We start from the raw sequence: 17,808 nt of genomic DNA on the forward strand, positions 1-17,808 counted from the left end.
TTACAGGACAGTTCTCTATTGCGATGAGTATGGATTCCATTCACTACACTCCCTCCAACCCCCAAACAAAGAGACCAATTACTAGAAGCACCAAATACATCTTACAGGTTATGGTCATGCAACACGCTGATCACCATTTAATGTTTTAGAATCTTTTAAAACAGAACATAAATCCTTTACCTAGCTGCTCTTTAAAGTGCAGTCACAACCTTTCCACTTTTTGAAGCAAAGCAAACTGTTTACTATTAACAATACTAGAATCTTTTTTTTTTTTTGACAAATCTGTGCTACCAAAGGCAAAATTCTTGTCCATACAGCAAATTTTTGGAAGCCACCCTGCACTCTTGCAAACTGACACCAAGTCAACCAGATCAGGACTCATGGTGTCCTTTCTATTTGCTGTGTAACCCTATCTGGTAAAAATTCTGTGTTGGAACTGTAGAAAAATTCCACTACAAGCATTCTGAATACAAAAGGACACATTTCAATTGCACAACAGAAATGTAAAGTGAACATCCTCTTCTTTTGAAGTTTAGTCTTTGGTTTTTACCTTGAACAGGAGCCAGTGAGAGTGATTACGAGCTACTTCTACTTACTATAGGGACTAATGCTTACTAGAGTGTCTAGCCCAATTGATTTCACTGTGGTAAACACCCAGCTTTGGTAGGTAAGTGTTTGCAAGATCAGACCCTAAGAGAGGTTCAAACACAAGGATAGAAAACATGACTTAAGAATAGGCAAATGGGGCAAAACTACTTAAAACCAAAGGATAAGCATAGGTCCTGATCCTGCAAAGTACTTAAGCGCATTCACAGATTTAAGCATTTGAGTAGCCCTGTTTATTTCAATGGGGCTACTCTGGTGCTTAAAATGACACATCTGCTTAAGTGCTGTGCTGGAATGGGGCCTGACAGAGTAAATTTTTGGAGAAGATGATTGAAGGAAAGAGGTGAAGTACAAAAGGAACCTTTCAGAAGGAAGATTGAGAGGCATGGTTTTAAAAAAAAAAGCAGGATCCTATAATGCAAGGGATTCAGATCCCTTTAAAATGGGCAAGGATGCTGGGTCTTTTTATTAATATTTTTTTATGCTTTTGTGCTGATCAGCTGCTATCAAGTCATTGCTATTTGGAAAAAAAAATGTAACATGCTGTGGCAAATGACTAGTAAAACACTGTAGCCAAGAAAGACAGATGACACAGCACTGAACAGAATGTAAACTATAAATTACATAGAAAACAACAAACCTTTAATTAAAAAGACCAGTGCACATGTTATGGGCCTTTTTATAAAACGACAGTCCTGCTGGTGAAGAAACCAAATCAAATTGGGTAAATATCGTTGGTCCAATTTTCAGAAGGGCTGAGCACTTGTAGTTCCACTGAAATCAATGGAGGGGGCTCAACGCCTCTCAAGATCAGATCACTGTCTGATGTTCACACAGCAAAAACACTAGCTTCTACAAACAATCAACTTACTGGTAAATTAAAATCATTTTGATATCAGTGGTGGGAGAGGATGGGAGCGTGTATCTGTCTGCACAATTATTTCTTTAGATTAACACACACAATGCATAACGGTAGGTGTCATTTAAATTCAGTGCTATCAAGTTTTCATACTAGGAGAAATCCACCTTTGAGAAGGTAAAATATTTGAAGCGATATTAAAATGACACTGCATTCTGATGGAAAAGGAAGTTCTCCAGGAGTTTGAAGTCCACAGGCTGCTGAAGCTGAAGCTAAAACAATGAACTTCCGTGCCATAAAGAGGGGAAGGGATCGAGGGCAAAAACACAGTGACATTGCATTACAGTAGATATTTGCGTCTGGTATCCTCGTCCAAAGTGAGATCAACTACTTCTGGGGGTGAAGACCAATTCTGCTGGGGGGCCACCGCTGTCCATGACTGTGTTTGCCGAGTGCTAATGTACTGCGAGCCTGAGCCATGCTTCCAGGAAGAGACACTCTGAATCACACCTCCCCTAGGATGGGCACACCTGCAACAAAGCGAAGAGCAAAAGCATTAACACTACTGTCAACTCCCCATACAAGATCCTTAGTTGCAATATTTCAAGGTGTTAATTTGCATCCAATTAACAGGTCTCTTCAAAATTTGCTCGCGCCTTTTTCCATTTGTGGAGTCCATGAAGACCTGCCAACATGACTTACTACAGATTTTATACACACACACTGAACAGTAAACCCTTGAAGTTGAGCGTACAAAAATCACAAACAATGTAAAGCCTAGAATGAAATTTCCCTGCACTCAGTTACTGAAATACAAAGGATCAAATTCAGCTAGTGGAAGTGAGTGAAGCTCCCAGGAAGTCATGCGTGCACAGCTCCCAATATTACAGGGAGAATATGCTCCATAATGTGTAGCATCATGTACTGTTGAGATAACTGCATTGTACTGGGGGGAAAATCAGGTATTTTTTCTGCTGGGAATTACAGCCATTAGTCTTTTTACAGAAGAAATTTTTCAATAGGAGAAACCTTCATGAAAAAAAAAATTGTATGAGACCAGATTCCCATTAACAGAAGAGATGATACGTGCCTTACAGCAATTACAGTAGACATCTACCTATGTTTTGTACATTTTTTTTTTAAATTAAGCCATTATACTTTATTTCCTTTGGAGCCCAGTGGGCCAGCATACCTGTATTATATTCACTGCTTTGTATTATATTCTGCTTTATTATATTCAACAGTATTGCAAGGAACCTACAGGCTTGTATCTTGTAAGACATTGGCTTCAGCAGTTAGCATGAGGATTGAGGCCTACAAACTTTGGCATAGATAAATTTAGGTAACTCATTAGTTTTGGGGAACTGGCAGCAGAGAGTAGGGAGGATTGGGTCTATAATGACATCAGCCAACAATAGAAACACGCACCAACTTTTGGAAGGTTTTGGACAGAACATCCAACCGCAAGAGTGCCATGGCAATGAACTGACCTACCTGATGAATTAAAATCATAAATATACTAACCTATAGAACCTAACATTGGTAAGGGGAGGAAATACAAATAAGGAAGAGGGGAAAAACTCCTACTGAATATGTATTAGACATGGTAACGTCAGCGTAACATTATAAAATTGGCATCCGAGGGGGGGAAGATGTAGCCCTTGGGAGGGGCCAGAATGATGACCACTGGTAAAGATGACAAAGGTGATGGTGATGAGGAAGATAACGGCTAACATTTCAGGCTGTTCTGCAAGGGATGGTGTGAGTATGGATGTTCAGATTTACTTTCTGTATTATCTTTATTTACCTTACTGAGTTAGAGTGTGTGTGATTTTGCTAAGTGTATTAATAGATTATTTATTTGTTAATATAAGAGTTCCTATAATGTGAGTGTTACACCTGTGCACATTGGGGTTCCCAATTATATAATAATTTTAATAATATAGGGCTTGATCTTGGGAAAAGAACCTGTCTAAACTTAAGGTGATAACTGGGCATTCTTATTCATAATCGATAGCATCAGGCTACAGATTGGAGCCTGAACAGGGACCCCAAGGGCATACAGACGTAATCTCCCTACCTGGCATAGGTAAACTCACCTCTGGTAAAATCTAAATTAAAATCTAGGTAAACTCTCAGTCACAATTTGGTTCCTGTCAAAAACACTCATTGTAACTCACCGGGGACTTCCTCTTTTTCCCCTCAGCTATTGTTCCTCTTTTCTAGTTCTTTGCCTCTAGTCTACTATTTCTGTTTTTCTTAGCAAGAGTGGGAAGGGTACGCCCTCCTGGAGGACAGTAGTAACACACCCACATCAAAACAGAGGAGCACTCGATTTCTTGACCATCAGATTCTCTTGGCATGCCAGAGGCAATGGAGAACACTGGGAGGTAACCACTTGTCTCCCACCATTAGATGCCCATGGAAATTGTAACTGTGAAAGGCTGCAAGTGGGTGATGTGGGACATCAGCCTGATTACACTCCTCACTGGGTATTACTGACGAGTCACTTGGGTTTAGAATCATGCAAGGAGGGGATTCCTTTATACACGTGTTAAGGGGGCTTTGTAGACTGGTTGTAATTTTGAGGTACCTATAAGAATTGCAATGGCAATTGCATTTGGCCCAATGACCCACACTTTTAGGTGGTGCCAAGAGGCTGCAGTGGCTCAGAACTTGTATAGTTTGGGATACCTTATTTTAGTCTCCTCAGCTCTCCCGGGCTGAGCCCAGATCCATCTATTAGCTGCCTCCCCCGTGCTGCTCTGTAGGTCCCAACTGGGTAATTACCTCTCAATCAGCTAAGAGCACATTAGCCATCGAGGGAAGAGAGAGGGAGCAGAACCCCCATCCCCTCCACTTTTCTTGAGATTTGTTCAAGTAATTGTTGAAACCGGTTAAGGGATTAATTATTTAAGGAGGGACGCTTCTACATATGTACAGTGCTAAGTGCTTATTGTGCAGAGTTAGCATGAAGCTAGCTAGTCAGATTTCATTGAGCTTGTTTGAAGTAAGAGTTGAAGGTAAGTGTGGTAGCGTCAGCTCAGAAGTCCGGTTGTGGTTGACCAAAACATAGCATACAAACAAAGATTATGGAGGAGGTTTCATACTAATGCAACATAGCCAGGCTATTTTTTAATCACTCTAACTTGCGGGTTTGTTCATATATCTAATGTAACATAACTAATGCTTGTCAGTGAGCAATGACTCAAATGGAGAAATGAGAAGCAATAAGACGGTAAGCACAGCTGTAAGTATAAACCCAACTTCCACCAAAGCAGGGTGATAAAATCCCAGCAGGCTAAATAAAACAGTAATATAAAGGAATGGTTGAATAAGAAACATCAAACGAACAAGAAAAAAACCCTGACTTACCAGAAAGTACCAAAGCTTCATCTTAGAGACCTTGTAACTATGTATTTAGCCCATACCCTGTAATCCACCAAGACAACAGGCTCTGTGCCTTTAACTTGTAATTCTAAGTAACCTTCAGCAGCAAAATCACTCAGACTTTGACCAGCAACTAACATGTTGCTGAAAGGGGAAGTACTTCTGCACTCTGTGCTTGGGAGGAAAAGGGGAAGTAGGAAAAGAAAATTGCTTCTAACTTGAATTTGGCAGAATATTAAAAAGTAGGGACCCATAAACATCTAATTTTATACATATACACACACACATATACACCATATGTATATATACCATGTGTGTGTGTGTACGTACGTACATACACACACACACACACCATAAATTAAGAGATAAGGTTCAGCATCCTTTAGACATGCTAGACATAGCCTTGCCTAAATGTGCATGTACCAGGTAAAGCAAACTCTATTTACTACTCCTCTAAGTGGTGGGGGAAGCAGTGCATAAGAATGGCCATACTGGGTCAGATCAAAGGTCCATCTAGGCCAGTTTCCTGTCTTCCAACAGTGGCCAATGCCAGGTGCCCCAGAGGGAATGAACAGAACAGGTAAATCATCAAGTGATCCATCCCCTGTTGTCCACTCCCAGCTACTGGCAAACACAGGCTAGGGACACCATCCCCACCTATGGTGGCTAATATCCATTGATAGACCTATCCTCCATAAGAAAAAGAAAAGGAGTGAGGTAACGACTTTAGAGAATAGTCAAGCATTAAGTATTTATACTGTTTTGTTACTTGTGTGTTTGTATTAGATATATTCCTAATTTAACTGATGGGCTGTGCATTATTATTCCAAAAATAGGTATCAAGTTAGCTGCAATTTCAGACTTACCCAGCATGGTAAAGGAAGTCAGCAACATATTATCTTTCTGCTTCACACAGGAATTATTCTTTTAAGGAACTATCAAAGCCTCTCACAAGTGAAAGGTAGAAAACTTTGCTACCACAAAATAAATCATGATTATTTTCGGTCCTAATTCACAAAAATAAAATGTTGAATTTATCTAATTGCAATTTCCCCTTTATATTTCCTAAATAAAGGATGTGTTAATATTTTTTTTTCCACTCATTTCTGTTTTAATCTAAGATCTAAACATTAAAGAAAAGCAAGCTCCTGACTAAATCTTTAAACTTATTTTACAGACAAACCAAGGATGTAAACCCAGGACAATTAATAAATTTCAACCCTTAGGTTTCCTGGACCTGCTCTGAACAGCAATATTTAATCCACTGGTGGTATGGTTTGTGGTATGTTGGGATTACTTGTTTGGATTTATTTTTATGTTTTGTGTCACATGACTAGGTTATGATTTTTCATACTTTTGTTTTTATTGCAACAACAATCTTTTTGGTGCAAAGTTGTAAACAATAATATTATCAGTAAAACATTTTTCTTTGTGGTACCACACTATTTCAGTATTAGAATTAAAATCTAATTACAATGGGTGTGTCCCTGTATGATAACTGGGGTGGTTCAATCTTTGCAGAAATCAGTCAAAGATTGGTATATTTGTCTCAATGAACAATTTAATTTTTACACACACACACACACACACACACACACACACACACACACACACACACACACACACACACACACACACACACAATTTTGATTTGGAGTTTGTCAGGCAACGTGGCCAGTTTGGCAGAACCCAGATTAAAATTCAGAAGTTCATTGAGCAAACCACCATCATGCTAATATAGGATCAATAGCTATCTTACAGCTACAATGCAGCAGTCTTATGTCCCAACGGTTTGTTCAGGGAAGCACCTGGCCAGTCACGTGCAGACTCTCAAGCTCCAGTGTTTGTACCATGTGAAGGAAGCAAAGAGAACAGACTTTGCTGTAAACCTCCAAATGATGACCTCTAATGCTGAAGTAACTACGATCCGGAGTCAATGGCAGCAGCCTGGTATAGGACACTCTTTGGTGCACTGGTATCTTCAAAGCCATATGATTTTGTCCCCAAATGACAGTATACTGAACTTGGGGAGGACTAATCATCATGGAACAGTATTGAATTTATTGCCTGAACTGATAGTATCAATGAAAAAATGTACTAGAAAACAATATGTACAGTAACTCCTCACTTAATGTAGTTATGTTCCTGAAAAATGGACTTCAAGCACTCAAGGTGGCTTTTCCATCAGTTTTCTCCAATCTTTAGGAGTTCTATATATCTACTAAAGGTTCATTATAAGAAGTTTGGAGCTCTAACTAAATCTAGAATTTTTTTAAGAAATGCCTTTAATAATAATTAACAAGACAAGACAATGGCCACAGAAAGTATCTCATGATGCTTGAGTCTGCAAGATCATAATAGCTATGGTGCATCATTCCAGTGTAAAATGACAGTCCCCTGGGCTTGTCTATACTAAGTGTTAAATCGGCGCTGCTGCAACTGATGCAGCGGTGTCAATTTAGTGCGTCTGGTGAAGACACAAAGAGTCAAAGGGCGAGTGTTCGCCCATCAACTTCAGTACTTCACCTCTCCAAGAGGCGGAAGGTAAGTCAGCAGGAAAGCATCTCACACTGACATAGCGTGGTGTAGAGACACTGTGTTAGGTCAATGTAAGCTACATTGCTCGGGACACTCCAGAGTGACGTACCTTATATCGACTTAAGCGCCAATGTAAACCTGACCTTTGGGACCTATGCAAAACTAAAAGGTAACTTTTCACCCTGAAGATGACAAAAATCTAGCTATAGATTACTACGTGGAAATGATTCCTAAAAAAAATTCATATCCTTGAACAAATCACATACTTCTGTCAACTGCAGAAGGTTCAATCAAACATTAGCTCAAGAAACTTGCTTGACAACCTGAGCGTAAGGTGAATATATCATGAAGTAAATGCAACAAAACCAAAACAGAAAAGGAGGAACAGGAGGAGGATTTATTTCTTAAATACGTGCATGGTAGGAAATCCATTCAACAAAATTAAACAAAAAAACAGCACATAACTACCAAAAGGATTCAGTGCTCTAACTAAATGCCAAAGAGTTTCTAATGATGAAAAATGTAATCAAATCACTAGAATCTAAACCACCACAAATGAAAGACAAATTCAAATTTCACAGTCCACACCAATCCAGCAACACTACAGAGTATGGAGCAGAGAAAATATAGTGCGAACAACAGAACTGAATCCAATCATACAAACTAAGCATGCAAAAAAATACTGATCAAAAATCTAAAACCTTTTCAACATGACAACCCTGCCAGAAGCCCATCAATATTCATAACTGCAAGCCTAGACCTGCAAGAGAAATAAAATTCTAAATAGGAAACAAAACAACCAAAAGGTGCAAGTTTCAAACAGAACTGATGAGAGATGGTCTCCCCAAGACGCAAAATAGTTATAAGCACAAAGGAAAACACAGCTGAGGATGACTTAAGAAAAACAAGCTGGAAAAACAACATCCTCTCTCCTTTCTTTCTGAAGTGCAGGAAGCATTTCCACATTAGCAAGCCTACGTCCACTAAAACTAACTTTCCACTAGCAATTGTGCATTGAATTTAGAAAGGTTTGCATTTTAAGTATTACTGAGGCAAACAACTTAGAAAGTTAAAAAAAGAGAAAGGGATGAAACATGAATGTAATTTGTGTTAGCATTTACATAAACAAGTAGTGGAGGACAAATAAATTTAATTTACAATGGAGGAGAAAAGTCTTCTAAGTATATAGAAACCATGTATTCCAATGACTCTCAAATGTTTTTACGGGTGACCCCTTTCACATGCAAGCCTATGAGTGTGACCCCCCTTATGAATTAAACACAAATATATTTAACACCATTATAAATGCTGGAGGCAACGTGGGGTTTGGGGTGGAGGTTGACAGTTCATGACCCCCTGAGGGGTCCCGACCCCTAGTTTGAGAACCCCTGATGTATTCCAAGTGAGATAGTCTTTAAAAGAATTATCAATATTCCATAAGATAAGGCTCAATCTGCATACAAAATGTCATCCGTCTGTCTCTCATCTCCCCCCAATCCCACAGGACTAGGCTGTGCCTCAGTCTTATGGCATCAGACTGAGTAAGGCCTCCTGCATGACTACAAAGGACTGAGATCTTGGGTACTGCATATTTCATACATCCCTCCTCCCACCAGCACATAAGTGGTGAAGGAGCAAAAATGAATAAAGAGTAGGTGGAGCCAGGATTCTACCGCCCTACCCGCAACATCAGACAGCAGAGCTATGCATGTTCCAATCGTGGACAATAACGACTGATTTGTTTTCCCAATTTAGCTTCCCAGAATATAGCAAAGTTTCTATGTGGGCCTCAATCTGTTAATTACTTCATCATACCTGAAATTAAATAAATAAATAATTGGAGATATACCAATCTCCTAGAACTGGAAGGGACCTTGAAAGGTCATTGAGTCCAGCCCCCTGCCTTCACTAGCAGGACCAATTTTTGCCCTAGATCCCTAAGTGGCCCCCTCAAGGATTGAACTCACCACCCCGGGTTTAGCAGGCCAATGCTCAAACCACTGAGCTATCCCTCCCCCCAGATTCCCTAATCACTTCAAGCAAAACACACTGTTTTAGGTAAACATATAAAACAAATTTATTAACTACCAAAAGATAGATTTAAGTGATTATAAGTAATAACGTACAATAGATTATCATAAGAAATAAAACAAAAACGCAGTCTGAGTTGTCTCAATTGGACAGGATTTGAATCTCACCCTGTTAGATAGTACAAACAGTCCACCAAGCTTCCATACACAAGCAGGCTTCATTCTTTCCTGCCTGGGATCCCCTTTCCCCAGTTCAGTCTTTGTTCCTCAGGTGTTTGTAGATGTTGTCTTATGGGAGGGAGGGAGGCCAAGTGGTCATGTCACCTTCCCCATTTATAATTTCTTCCATGTGGAGGAAACTTTGGTTTCAAGCCAAGCCCCAAAGTACAATTTGTGAAAAAGTACACACAATGAGATGAAGCTCAGTATCACATGCCCTTGCATGCTTGGATGAGTAGTGGCAGCCATTACCTATATTTTGGCTGAAGCATCCCCAGGAAAGCTTATTAGGTGAGGCCAAACTTTTCCCATGGCTCACTGTCTTTGCTGATGAGTCATTACCTTGGATGGCCCCTTCGCAATGTGCTAGCTAGACTGGATGTAACCAAACTTTGGGGGTGTTACCCAGGAGCAAACACATTTGAAATACAGATGCATAGTCAACTCCAGATACAAAAATGATACATGCATACAAATAGGATAGTCATTCAGCAAACCATAACTTTTCCATTGACCCCTCACATGACATATTTTGTACAAGATGCATCATAATTATATCACTATGGTGAATATGAAGTGCAGTGTCATAGTAAAAGCAGCAAAGAATCCTGTGGCACCTTATAGACTAACAGACGTTTTGGAGCATGAGCTTTCGTGGATGAATACCCACTTCGTCAGGTGTCATAGTGAGCATCCTGACATCTATCACATTGACCATGCAAGTATTTAAAGGTCAATGTTCTTAAAATGGGGAATTAAATATCCAAGAAACCATTTCAATACTGAAATGCAGTAAGAGCACATTTTTAAGGGCACCGTGTACATACATGGTGGAAGCCCTTAAAAACACTTATTTTTTTTGTAAGCCTATTAGTGTGCTCAGTTGTACATGGATTAAACATGTGACATCAGCATCAAGTATACCTAGCCTATCAATATATTTGATATAGAAATCACATGTGTAATCTGTGCACATCTGAAAATATGAATCGGCTAAAAGATAGGCAACTCTGATATCACGATGATAGGTAGAGCATACGAACCTAAATAAAACAGTATATATTTCGCATGTTTGGCACTGGTTATGGCTGAAGAACTGTAACATCAGAAGTATGGCAGCATTTTCCCTTTTTCATTTATTTTGGCTATTTAAAGAAAAAATATAAGTACCTTGCATGTTCTTGAACTCCCACAATCTCTACTTCACTGTCAGAAGAGGCAATATTAATTTCTTCATTGATCTGTGCATTGCCAGAAGAGGTTCTCTCACTTGCTAGGAAACCTGGATCCAGATGACCTGCATAGAAGAAAAAATGCAAACAGAACCTGAGCCTAAATAACTCAGGAAACCAATGCTGAAAGATACATCCCATCAAACTAACCACAAATAATCAATGAATTTGAGATAATCTATTAGATCATCTATCACATCATCTCACACAACCTTCTCCTATTGCAGGACTGGTTGATACTGTATATTGAAGTGATTTGTCCAATCTTGTTTTGAATGATTCAAGTGATAGGGCTGTCGCACCAAAGGTCGTATTCAATTACTGTTATGAGAGCTTTCCAATTCCAGAAATAATTAGATTCTTCACCGGTAGTACTTCAAAAGTGCCTTAAAAGGCAGACTGCTCCTGACCAACCCTGAGGTAAAGCCAAATGAAGGTCAAATTATGCCTTATCTTAGAGAAAAGAAAGTTCCTTCAAGTCAGTTACTGAAGTAGCAAGAGGGAAATTTACAACTGTTTTCATTGTACCTTTTCTTAAGATTAAGCCATTTACTCTAAGAACTATTTTTGAATGCAACTTCCAGCACAAGCAATGAATGCATGAAAACCACTAGACAAGGAATTAGCAGTGCCACAGTCATAAGCCCAAGCTCACCCATCACTCAGAAAAGGAAACATTACTGTGAATAAATCAAGAATCACAGGTTAAGAAGAATAAAATCTTCTGTGGTGTTTCCGGTTTATTTTTTAAAAACCAGGGAAGGAGAATGGGAAATCGTGCAATAAAAAAATCAACACAAACCATCAGTCCCTTCTTCATGCAGCTTAAACCCTTAAACTCCAACATGTACAAAAAGTAATGAATAAAAGTAGTGTAGCTCTTCTGTCGGCAGAGTGCTCTCTCCCTGATTCTAGAAAACAAATTTCTCTCTCACATGAAACTAGCCTAGCCCCTCTACAAGCTAACTGCCAGTACCTCAGATCAGTGAGGCCCTCTTAGGTGGGACTCTGAAACCCTTGATAGGATTCCATCCATGGCCCTGTGCCATTGTCTTGCTGGACAGGACTTCCCTTAGGAGGCTGCTGGAGAGGGGTGTGTAATGGCAAAAGGCTCTCTTCCAGGACATGCCAAATGTTCTGTTCACTGTCACAGACTAACAGGAAGTTACAGTATAAATAGTTTTTCTGGTGACTGATGAGTGAAAGGGTTAGAGAACAGGATACATTCTGCTACCTCTTGCCTATCAGTGAAATCCAGCCAAGGTCAGCAGAGGCTTTTTCCACCTGAGGCTGTCTGGTGGTTTAGGAAGTGAGTTGGTGATCTCTGTCTAACTGCCACTGGCCACATCATAAAAACCATCATCACAAATGTCCCTTATTAGTATCAGCAGAGAGAATGGACATGGAAACGGAACTACTCTCTTGCCCACAGAGATGGTCTCTTTCTAACAGAGTCAAAGCAGAGGGGTTGGAAGTGAGGACAAACTTTCACTGCTGTTATCTCTGTGTATCTGCTATGCGGATGATGAAAATATTGGTCAAAAGGGTACTTTGTCCTTAGATAGAACTGAATTCATTGGGAAAGGATTTGAGAGGAAACATGATGTTAAATACAAGAGGTAGTAGTAATTGTTAATTATAATACTATTGTAGTTATCAATTTCTAGTTACAAAATTCAGATATTTAAAATACAGATGCCCGCTGAGAACATAAAATACAGTCTGAAAAATATAGAATTGGCAATGGACTCTCCTGAAATGCATCTCCTGTAAACAAACACTATCAGAGAATCTTTTAGAAAAACATTCATGAAAAGATCTGCAGGTGTATACTGTTTAAAGAACAACTTTTCTGTATCATTCACTGGACATTCACTTGAGTGGTTCAAACAAACAAACAAACAAACAATAAGGATGTTTTAAAAGCTGTTTTACATACTGTGCCAGACACCACATTGCCATGACACAGTAGGTCCTAGCTTTGAAGTGGAAAACACTAAATGTTTAGCATAATTTAGTGAAGAGATATTAGTCAGGTGTAGAGAACCACAAAAAATACCTAAAATAGATACCCCACCAAAAAAGCACTCAGGTGCTTTGGTGATAAGTTCTCTAAAAAAGTCATCTACCACCAGTGAGTGCTCCAAGGGAAGTTAAAACCTGCATCTCTTTTTAGTGCATACTGGTGAGTTGGGAGAGGTTGGGCAGCCTTGAAGGAGACTGCTTGCTTTTCCAACTGCCTGAGGAAACAGCTGGTTGTTGCACTAGCTGCACTACACAGTGGGAGTGCCAGTCACCCAGAAGAAAAGCACTCAGATAAGAAGGGAGGGGTGTGTTTACATCTAGCTTGGCTGAACATCTGCTAAACGGACAGAGGAGGGGGAAGGGACATGATAACTTCTAGTATTTGAAAAGATCTTGAGAAATGGTTACACATTAGGGTGATGCAACGAAAGGGTGATTAGGAAGAGCAGGTTTAGGCTGGACACTAGAAAAACTTTCTAATGGGATTCTATTAATTGTAAAGATTAGACGGTGGAATGACCCCTTCGTGAAGCACTGGAAGCAATATCACTTGAGATATTTAAAACTGTTCTAGACAAAGCACAACAGCAGAGAATACACTGAAGAAAACAACCCTACACTGGGAACAGGGCTGACTTCACTAGATGACCTAATCAGTCTTCCATCCTCAACTTCTATGATGTTATTTGAATGTCCACTTGACCATACCCACTGTGATCCAACCTTCCTGATCACTGCTTTTGGGAAGTGAGGGCCGTCGCCTTGGCGCAGCCTCTGATCATATCAGAAGGGATATGAAAGCGCTGGGCTCAGATGTGGGATGGGGCCTGCCATCTCAAATAAAATATGAAGATTAAAAAAAGATGACTTGTCATCTGAACTTTAAATGAATAGCAGCTAAGGCCAACTACTTTGACTATTCAAGTTCAACTGAATAACCCTTGACAATTGTTACCAGGCTGTCAGAACTTCTGAGTATTTCATTATATATATATTTCATATGTAATAAAGTGGCAGAGCACACTGTGAAGCATGAAATGGAAGTGCTAAAGAATAGGGCTATATATTACCATGGCTCAGCAATTCACCCAAGAAAGCATGATTAGGAGAGCAAATAGGAGAAAATATTACAATGAGAAGCTTGGTTACAGGTGAGGATTGAGGTGCAGAGGCAGACTTGAATAGGCAAACTCTTATAGACACAAATGTCATGCCTAGGCTGTTAGTTTCTCACTTTCACAAGCATCAAACTAACACACACAGAAGGTATTTTGTTTACCCTCCAAGATCAGCACTTGCAGAACAACTCAAAGTATTTGCATCCCCATCAAAGAGTTTTTACCACTTCCTAGAAGACATTTTCCATTTTAACACAGAGAAAGCTTCTCATATAAGCCCACAATGTATGATCTACTGGACTTGGACTACTTCAATGGAGGATCTAGGTTTTTTAGCAAGCACAGTGCAAGCATTTATCCATAAGAAACCCAAAGCTTTTAGAGTATGTCTACACTTACCAGGGATTGACACTGAGGCGATTGATGCACCGGGGGGTAGATTTAGTGGGTCTAATGAAGACCCGCTAAATCGGCTGCAGATCACTCTCCCATAGATTCCAGTACTCCACCAGAACGAGAAGCATAAGGTAAGTCGATGGGAAAGTTTCTTCTGTCAACCCAGTGCAGACACTGCAGTAAGTCGACCTAACCTACATTATTCACGTAGTTGGAATTGCGTAACTTAGGTCAACTTACCCCCAGAGTGTAGACAAGGCCTCAGATAAAGAGGGGGTTGGATGAAGATGAAAGCCAATTGGGGAGAAAAGTGTGTTCCAAATTCCCAATCCTGGAGCACAGTAAAGAGTGACCAGTGAGTTTGGAACACACAACCAGCTTAGAAAATGTTTGAGGCTTGGAACTCCAAATAAATCCATGAAATGAGTCCTTTATATGACCTATATGACTAGGGCTTTCCTCCGAAGTGAAGCATAGTACCCTTCTGCTACTGAAAGGGCTAAATGTCGCAGAAGATCCCTTTAGAAGGGGTAAGAGAAAATTCAAATCAATGGTGGAATCATATTGCAAGCTACATTCTAGAATGTGCAAAAAGCCTGCTTTGTGAAACAAAAATGAGAGTGTTCTTCCCCAATGAGACCTCATGGGAGAATGAAAAAGCTCAAGAGGCTGTGAAGGAAAATTAAAAGTGTTTTAAATTTCAGCAAGCAATGCTCCAACAGCAGAATGTTCCGAAAGATTTTTAAAAAGCCAAAAGAGATTGCAAAGTAAGAGGAATCAGCCACCAAGGTTAAAGCCCGAGAAGGCTTATAAGCCCGTCTTGAAACAAAGGAGAGTGAGAAAGAAACATATAGATTGTGTCTAAGACCCATGGTAAGAGAATTCAGGACACTGGTGAGATCAAAGTTAAAGTGGACATACTTTAATCAAGGAGAACCAGATTAAGGAACGGTGAAAAAATTACTTTGAAAGGCTTATGAATGAAGAGAATCCAAGAGAACTGAGACATGATAAAACCAAGATGGCATCTGATGGCACCAGTCTTAGAAGCTTTTACAGAAATACTGAGCAACATGAAAAATAAAGTTTTCAGCTCCTACAGCATACCTGCGAAAGTATGCAAGTGCCTGTGGCAATTAAACATAAACACATTGACACAATTGCTTAATTTCATCATGAGGACTGAGAAGATGCCTGGTGCAAACACATTAATACCAATATTTAAAAGAAAAGGAGACATACAAAACTGTGGTAACTACTGCGGCATTAAACTCTTGAGCCACAAAAAGATATGAGAGACAGTTATTGATAAGAGACTTTGAAGACAAGTCAAGCAGTGTTGTGTCATACCAAGTCAACAATGGATGCTATCTTTGCATTAAGATTGCTTGTGGAAAAATATAGAGAAAGGCAAAATACTCTGCACATAAGTGCTAATCAATCTTGAGCAGCCTTGTGACCACATTCCAAGAGAAATCATCTGATACTGTATGAGAATGAAATAGATACCTGAAAACAGGGTGAATAAAACTAAATGATTTAAAAAAAAATTTTTAAAAAGTTTTTATTTAAATCAGATTTTTTAATGCGCTTTTTGAGGAATTAAGATACATTATGGCTCAAAGATATCACATCCTGGAATAGGGATTAGAAATTTTAATTCTATAGTATGAGACAATATATTCATGTAATGTTTAAGAAAAGTTTTGTAAATGAGTTCCAAAAGTTCATGGATTAGGAACCCAATCTTACAGGGCTCCAGGGACATCTGTATAGATTATTTAGGTTAATCTTTTTATCTACTCAGTGCTCAGTCTAGAAGATACCATCAGAGATGCTTAGTTTTGCGGTTCTCAAACTGTGGATTTGTGTCTCCAGAGAGAAACATGCTTGTTAACAGCAAAAATGTTTTTAAATAAATTAAATATATAGAAGTGAGAAATAACAGACCTCAATCTTACTGTCCCTCTGCAAATTTGTGTACACAGAATCAATCCCTTACCTCTCTAAAAGTGCAAAGTTTCAAAAAGTTCCATGAACAGAAGATTGTTGGGGGCGGAATAGATCTGGATAAGGAGAAGTCTTGAGATAAACATGAGAAGGGAGGGACAGGTAGTAGAAACAAAAGTGAAACTGTTTGAGCAGCATATTCCAGAAGTCTTGAGTCTTGCTAAGTGTAGCCTTCATTGATTTGAGATCTACCATACCATTCTCTCACTAGAAGGGAAAACCTATAATGGAAGCAGGCCACAAAGAGACTCAGTTTGGGAATATTTTAATGAAGTTCCTCTAGCTGTGGGTAAGACAAGCATGCGTGCAAAATGCAAACAATGCAACAAAGAAATGCAAAACCTGGTTGACCAAATGAAACATCGTCATGAGAAGTGTTCCTTCTTAGGAGGAAGCTGCGTTGAAGATGATGAAAGGAACATGTCTGATTAGCTGGAGCAGGGCCAGCCTTAGGGAAAACTGAACCCTGGGCAAACTTGTATTTCCCCCCTGCCAATCACTTTGTGCCCCCCCCCCCGGGCTCCTGCTCCCCATCACCTCTGAGCCCTGCTGCCTCCCCCAGTGTTTAATTTGTATTAAAAGAGATGCCAGAGTCTAGAGCTCAGTCCTGGCACAAATTAAGCACTGGCAGGACGGCCTGATACTGGCAGGTGCTGGCCGAGAACCCAGCTCTGAAGGCAACACCACCACCAGCAGCACCACAGAAGTAAGGGTGGCAAGGTATATGATGTATTGCCACCTTTCTGCACTGCTGCTGTGGCTTGTGGTGCCCTGATGCTCGGCATGTGGCTCAAGGCGGGGTTTGTGCTGTCACATGGAGGCTGCATCTTGCCAGAGCCCATGGTCCTCCTGGCTCACCCAGAGCAGCATTTCAGATTTTGATTGGTGGGTGGGAGGGAAGGGGGGACTTTAACCATGATTCCAGTGACTACTTAGCCACCTGATATTTCTAAGGTTTTGCAAATAATTTAGAAATTAGCTGAAAGGAGCACTGTATCTAATTGTTATATAAAGAAAGAAAAAAATAAATATACACAAACTCCAGTGAAAGCCATGTTTACAGTTTACATGTAAAATTAGAATAAGGAGATACTACAGCAAGATACTTCAAGGTTTGGGACTGGGACTATCAGTGCTAGAGCTTTAACACAGATATCAGAAATATACATTTGATACCTTTTACACCATCTTTATTAGACACACATAAAAATAAATAAAATCTGCTTAAAATTTGTGTTACTGCCACTCCATTTTAGTCAATTGTTTTTCACTAAAAACATAATTTTAACATGTGATTAAGGGTTTTTTTCTCTTTTATTAAGAAAGAGAATTTTTCTAATTATTTTGGCATTTATGTTCACTGATCACAGTCATGTATGTGACTC

The 17,808-nt window shown here is 39.6% G+C and overlaps 1 protein-coding gene across 2 annotated transcripts in view; it reads right to left on the minus strand.

The window, feature by feature from the left end:
* Positions 1–217: 217 nt before the first annotated feature.
* C6H18orf25 (chromosome 6 C18orf25 homolog) overlaps positions 218–17,808 on the minus strand; it is a 64,400-nt gene continuing 46,809 nt past the window's right edge. For both annotated transcript variants that reach the window (XM_030566348.1, XM_030566349.1), the window contains exons 4-5: positions 10,813–10,939; positions 218–1,995 (exon numbers count right to left, since the gene is read on the minus strand). In XM_030566348.1, the coding sequence (XP_030422208.1) occupies positions 1,806–1,995; positions 10,813–10,939 (317 nt within the window). In that variant the 3' untranslated portion in view covers positions 218–1,805. The remainder of the gene's footprint in view (positions 1,996–10,812; positions 10,940–17,808) is intronic.

Source organism: Gopherus evgoodei, chromosome 6, assembly GCF_007399415.2.
Source record: "Gopherus evgoodei ecotype Sinaloan lineage chromosome 6, rGopEvg1_v1.p, whole genome shotgun sequence".
Lineage (NCBI taxonomy): Eukaryota > Metazoa > Chordata > Testudines > Testudinidae > Gopherus > Gopherus evgoodei.